General features: G+C 59.5%; 2 protein-coding genes across 2 annotated transcripts in view; both read left to right on the forward strand.

Annotated features, from left to right (window-relative positions):
- Positions 1 to 5,358, forward strand: part of DDR2 (discoidin domain receptor tyrosine kinase 2) — a 9,453-nt gene extending 4,095 nt beyond the window's left edge. The window contains exons 7-14 of the mRNA XM_029962233.1: positions 15 to 145; positions 647 to 857; positions 1,341 to 1,564; positions 1,680 to 1,816; positions 2,208 to 2,402; positions 2,546 to 2,774; positions 3,294 to 3,443; positions 3,914 to 5,358. Of these exons, the coding sequence (XP_029818093.1) occupies positions 15 to 145; positions 647 to 857; positions 1,341 to 1,564; positions 1,680 to 1,816; positions 2,208 to 2,402; positions 2,546 to 2,774; positions 3,294 to 3,443; positions 3,914 to 4,051 (1,415 nt within the window). The 3' untranslated portion in view covers positions 4,052 to 5,358. The remainder of the gene's footprint in view (positions 1 to 14; positions 146 to 646; positions 858 to 1,340; positions 1,565 to 1,679; positions 1,817 to 2,207; positions 2,403 to 2,545; positions 2,775 to 3,293; positions 3,444 to 3,913) is intronic.
- Positions 4,452 to 5,947, forward strand: part of HSD17B7 (hydroxysteroid 17-beta dehydrogenase 7) — an 8,715-nt gene continuing 7,219 nt past the window's right edge. The window contains exon 1 of the mRNA XM_029962234.1: positions 4,452 to 4,535. Coding sequence (XP_029818094.1) covers positions 4,452 to 4,535 — 84 coding nt within the window. The remainder of the gene's footprint in view (positions 4,536 to 5,947) is intronic.

Consider the following 5,947-nt stretch of genomic DNA (forward strand, 5'->3'; position numbering starts at 1 on the left):
CTTTCTCCTGCCAGACCCCACGCTCAAGGTAGATGACAGCAACACGCGCATCCTGATCGGGTGCCTCGTGGCGATCATCTTCATCCTGGTGGCCATCATTGTCATCATCCTGTGGCGGCAGTTCTGGCAGAAGATGCTGGAGAAGGTGGGCAAACACGGGGTGGCTGCTGAGGTGCTCCAGGGCAGCAAACTCATCCTAGGCAGGTTCTTCTGGAAGCTCAGTACAGAGAAAGCAGACTCCATGTAAGGGCTGATGCTCCCCTCTCCTCCTCAGGAAGGTTGCGATTTGCACCCATCTCTCAAGCAAGGGGATTTAGTTGAGCAGGGTGGTCACTTTGGAGCCTACCTGCTTGTCCATCCCTCTGTCCTGAAGCTGATCTGGGCAAGAGGAGCCTGGGGGGGGTCTCACCACAGCTGCCACCTAACCAAGGGCAGTCACAGAAGTGATGGAGCAAAACTCTCCTCCATAGAGGCAGAAAAGAGAAGGGGGAAACATGAGGACAAACCCAGGTGGGTGCTGAATCCCTGGGACAGGGCACCAGAGAAGAGGTTTGGGTGCAGCACTGACACCATGGAACACAAGAGACCCCATCCTGCCCATGCTGTGGAGAACCCCATCTCTCTGCTCCCTTCCCCCCTCTCACAGGCATCACGGAGGATGCTGGATGACGAAATGACCGTCAGCCTCTCCCTGCCCAGCGAATCCAGCATGTTCAACCACAACCGCTCCTCCTCCTCCAGCGAGCAGGAGTCCAGCTCCACCTACGACCGCATATTCCCCCTGGGACCTGACTACCAGGAGCCCTCCCGCCTGATCCGCAAGCTGCCCGAGTTCACCTCTGGGGAGGAGGACACAGGTGAGAGCCAGGACATCCTGCATGCTCAGAGCCATCTACCACGCACTGAGGCTGCTGCTGCAGCCCCTCTCCCCAGCCCCAGCTTTTGGCCAATCTCCAAACATTTTGGCACTGAGGGGAGAGGTCGACAAAGCTCCTGTGCATCCCATGTGGAGGTCACAAAAAGCCTGTGACCGAGAGCCATCACTGATGTCCACTACCATCCTTTGGATGCTCTGGTATCTCTTTCTGAGTGATCTGGAGGTCGGGCACTGATCCCTTCTCCTCTGGTGCTCAGGGCTGGATCAGTGTGTTGGTCAGTGACTGGGAAGGAGTCGAGCAGCCTGTGATTCTTGCAGGAACCCAGCTGTGCCGGGGCGGTGCAGGGGGCTCTGGGGAGGATAGGGATGGAGAAGCCAGCAGCTGGAGTGGGAGCAGCCCCCAGGCAGCAGAGGGTGCAGGGCCGGACACCCATGGCAGGGTGGCCCCGCTGTGTCCCCCCAGGCTGCAGTGGCCCTGTGAAGCCGTCCCAGGCCAGCGTCCCCGAGGGCGTCCCGCACTATGCTGAGGCCGACATCGTGAACCTGCAGGGCGTGACGGGCAGCAACACCTACTCAGTGCCAGCCCTCACCATGGACCTGCTCTCCGGCAAGGATGTGGCCGTCGAGGAGTTCCCCAGGAAGCTCCTGACCTTCAAGGAGAAGCTGGGGGAAGGCCAGTTTGGGGAGGTGAGTGGGGACTGGACCTGCTCTGAGCAGGGCTCAGGCAAAGCTCTTCCCAGCTCCCAGGGGCTGAGGGACACTGTTAATCAGCAGAGGTAATGGCTGCCTCTTGCTCCCCCAGGTTCATCTCTGTGAGGTGGAGGGGATGGAGAAGTTCACAGGGAAGGACTTTGCCCTGGAGGGCTTGGATGGCAGCTCTGACCGCCCCGTGCTGGTGGCTGTGAAGATGCTGCGAGCAGACGCCAATAAGAATGCCAGGTACAGGGCTGGGCGGTGCACACACCCGGCATTGCCCCCCACGTAGAGCTGCACCAGGAGAGCTGGGAAGCTTGGAAAGCATCCCTGCCTCCAGCAGCCAGGCACTCAGTGCAGCTGCAAGGACCCCACGTCTGAGCTCTCTGGGGATTCTGGGCTGTCAAGTGTCAGGATTCTTGATCCTAACCAGCCCCCCAGTGCCTGTTTACCTGCCAAGGCTCCCCTGCAGCCCTGTGTGGATCAGCCCTGAGCTCCTCCTCATGGCCTCCAGTCCCAGGGGAGTCCCAGTCCCACGAGGTTTGGGTGGGTGGGTGGCACGCTTGGCCAGTCTGTGCACACCTCTGTGCCCCTCTGGGTCTGTCTATCCGATCCGTGTGGTTTCTGTTCCGGAAAGGAATGATTTTCTGAAGGAAATCAAGATCATGTCGCGGCTGAAGGACCCAAACATCATCCGGTTGCTGGCAGTGTGCATCACGGACGACCCGCTGTGCATGATCACTGAGTACATGGAGAATGGAGACCTCAACCAGTTCCACTGCTCCCGCCAGCAGGCAGCGGACACCCCTGCCGGCCACGCACCCACCGTCAGGTAGTGCTGCCGGGACGGGCAGGGCTGGGCAGGGCTGCTTGCTCCCAGCACCCTGCCTGGCTGGGGGACACCCTGCTCAGGGCTGTGAACCCCCTGGCTGCCATCCTTCCCAGCGCCTCAGCCCTCCCTTGTCCTCCCGGCAGTGACCTGCGTTTCATGGCCACCCAAATAGCCTCCGGCATGAGGTACCTCTCCTCCCTCAACTTCGTGCACCGAGACCTGGCCACGCGCAACTGCCTGGTGGGGAAGCAGTACACCATCAAGATTGCCGACTTTGGCATGAGCAGGAATCTCTACAGCGGGGACTACTACCGCATCCAGGGGCGGGCGGTGCTCCCCATCCGCTGGATGTCCTGGGAGAGCATCCTGCTGGTACACAGGGGCTGGGTTCCTCTGACAGACACTGACACGCCTCTGGGGATTCCCACTGTCTTGTTTCTTGGGCTGGGGGGTGCAGAAGGGATGGGGAGATCTCTGCTCCCTGCAGTCCAGATTTGGGGTGAAGCATGTGAAAAGCAAGAGTGGTAGCAGCTTTTCATGGTGGGCTGGGGAGACTAGGGTCTCAGGGTAGGACATCCTTTAAGCAGGGTGTCTGACATTTTCTCCTGGCCATGGTCAGACCTGGAAGATGGAGCAGGGTTGCTTTTTGCCTTTGAAGGGAGCTGGGTCCTAGGCAAGCCCCAGCCCTCAGAGCAGTCACTGCCAGCCAAACCTGGAGCTCACCAGGCTCTGGCCCCAGGCAGAAAGCAGGTCTGTGGGACCACACACCCCTCTAGGCCCACATCTGGAAACTGAAGCAACCAGAAAGAGGTTTTGAACTCTGACCTAGGGCTTATGGAGCAGGATGGGGTAGTGCCCATGCCTGACCCCTACTCTGCTCCCTCTGGCCAGGGCAAGTTCACAACGGCCAGTGATGTGTGGGCGTTTGGTGTGACACTGTGGGAGACCTTCACACTCTGCCGGGAACAGCCCTATTCCCAGATGTCTGACGAGCAGGTCATTGAAAACACCGGCGAGTTTTTCCGGGACCAGGGCCGGCAGGTAGGGATGGGACGGGACAGGACGGGACAGGATGGGACAGGATGGGATGGGATGGGATGGGATAGGACAGGCAGTACTGTGCCTGGAACATCAGAGACCTGGAGAGAGACTTCAAGGTGACAAGATAGGGAGCTTGGGGCAGTTATGGGATGGGAACTCCTCTGGAAAGGAGCCCTGGTAAAGGGCCTGGCATGGCAAGCTCTGAACTTTACACAGTCCAAGCCACGACTTGCTTGCTGACTCTGCTTCAGCACTCAGCCAGGCTGGGAGGCAGAAGCAGGTGCCCCCAGGCCTCTCACTGTGCCTTCGGGAGGTCCCCTCGCTCCTGGGCACGCAGTGGCACAGCCCCCCACCCTGGGGCATGGAAAGATGGGGCTCCCCGAGAAATGGGGCTCTCCAGGCGCAGTTTGCATGTTCGTTTCTGTGGCAGTAACTCTCTCTCTTTACCATCTCTGCCGTTTGTTTTGCAGACCTACCTTCCCCAGCCTGCACTGTGCCCTGACAGAGTCTATAAGCTAATGCTCAGCTGCTGGAGACGGGACACCAAGGATCGTCCCTCCTTCCAGGACATCCATCGCCTTCTCCAGGAGTCAGCCAGCGAAGAATGATCCTTGGCTTCTCCCAAGCCAGGTCCCCATCCCTCCCCGCCCCCAGAGGAGCCCCATATGCAAACTGAAGCCACTTCACTTGGACTCAGCAATAAACCCCGGGCAGCTGGTCTTGTTCTCATTGTACAGTGAAGCCTCAGAGGAGAACCCCAAGGACAGCAAAGAGAGCCACGACGTGGGACGACTCAGACCTCCCGCTTGCTTGCAGACCTGGGCCCGGGAGCAGCGCGGGCTGGGATGAGGGTTATTTATTGACGCAGCATGTCCTTGGTGACAAGGACCAGGACAGAGCGGCTTCTCTTCCCCGACTGGAGGGGAGGAAGGGCAGCTGGACTTTCTCTGTGAGGAAGCTCTCAGCCCGCACAGAGGGTAGGTGCCTGGGGAAGGGATGTGTGCGGATATGTGCCTGCTGGAGCAGGGACCGACCAGCAGCCACTACCTGTTTGAGGAGGAGCTGGGAGCTGCCACCAGCTCTCAGTGGGCTGTGCAATTACAGGGTGAAAAGAAACACTCTCTGGACATTTGGGACTTTGGACATGGCTCATGGAGAGGCCAGAAGCGCCGTCACTGCTGGCCACCAGACCCCAGTTGCACAGGGAGAAGCCTGAACCACTCCCAGCACCTCACCCTGCTGCTGGAGCAGGCAGCATGCTCAGCCGTGGCTGTTCTGTGTCAGCCAGGAAGGAGCAGGCATCACCGAGGGGACATCCCCTCACGGACCACAGCCACTCCAGAGCAGCTCAATTGCCCATGAAATGCATTTTGGATACCCTATGGGGTGATGCGTGGCAACTGGCAGCAGGATGTCAGCACCTTTCACTTCCATGGGGAAATCTCCAGGTCCTCCTCTCCCAGGGTTAACCCACATCTTCACCTGTCAGGAGAGGAAGGCACATAGCAGAGCTTCGTTGGCTGCTGCCCGATGCCCATGCCTGCTACAGCCCATGGGCATGGAGCAGGGCACTCCAGCTCTCCCTGGCTCTCAGCCTGGGATCACAGTTCAGCTGACGTACCTGGCTGGACTCTGCCACCCTGAGCCTCCCACAGCAGCGTGGCACCAATCCATCCTCCCAGATCCAGCAGCATCATGAGCAAACTGGGCAGGTGCCAAAGCCATGTGCCTCCAGGAGCCCTGGCAGGTTACTGGCTACGCCCCAAAATTGGACCCTCCTGCAGCTGGACAGGAGGAACTTTGTACTTGGAGGGCACATGGACCCCTCCATACTTTTGTATGCATTAGTTCAGCACCATCAGTCACGCGTGGCACAGTTCCCAGTATTCCATTGCTAAGGCATGTATATATTCAGTAGATGCACCTATATGTAGGGGCAAACCCGCTGAAGAGACATTTGGTGTGTGAATCTGGTTGCATGGTTTGCTTGCGGCACCTCCGAGGGCAGCTCAGCTCACCTCCTCCATGGGCACTCCCAGGGCTGGGGGCCTTTGGGGCTGCACTCTGGGATGTGGGGTGGGAAGAGCCTGGGGAGCGCACACAGGTAACAGCCTAAGGGATGGAGGAAGGATGCTCAAGAGACTGGCTGGCTGAGCCACACCAGTTGTCCATCCCCTCGGGCGGCAGGGAGGGTGCTCTGAGGCTCAGCATCCATGTCAGGACACTCCACCAGCAGGGATTGAGGCAGGACAGTGGGTCTGGGAGAGGGGAGGGCAGGGATGGTGGGCTGTGCTCTGAAGAGGGACTGACTGATCTCCCCACGTGTGCTCCTGCTGGCTGTGGCAGAGGAGGTCTCATCCTTGCTGAGTGTGTCGAAGACGAGGACAGGCTTTGTTCATGCCATGGCTTTGGTATCCCTCTGCCTGTCCCCTCGGATGCCCTCTCCTGCTCAGGGTGCGTTGTGGCCCATCCCAGCCCTGCCTCAGCAAGCGGGGAGCTGGGAG

This window comes from Manacus vitellinus, unplaced genomic scaffold, assembly GCF_001715985.3.
Source record: "Manacus vitellinus isolate BGI_N305 unplaced genomic scaffold, ASM171598v3 scaffold_44_pilon, whole genome shotgun sequence".
In the NCBI taxonomy this organism is placed as follows: Eukaryota; Metazoa; Chordata; class Aves; order Passeriformes; family Pipridae; genus Manacus; species Manacus vitellinus.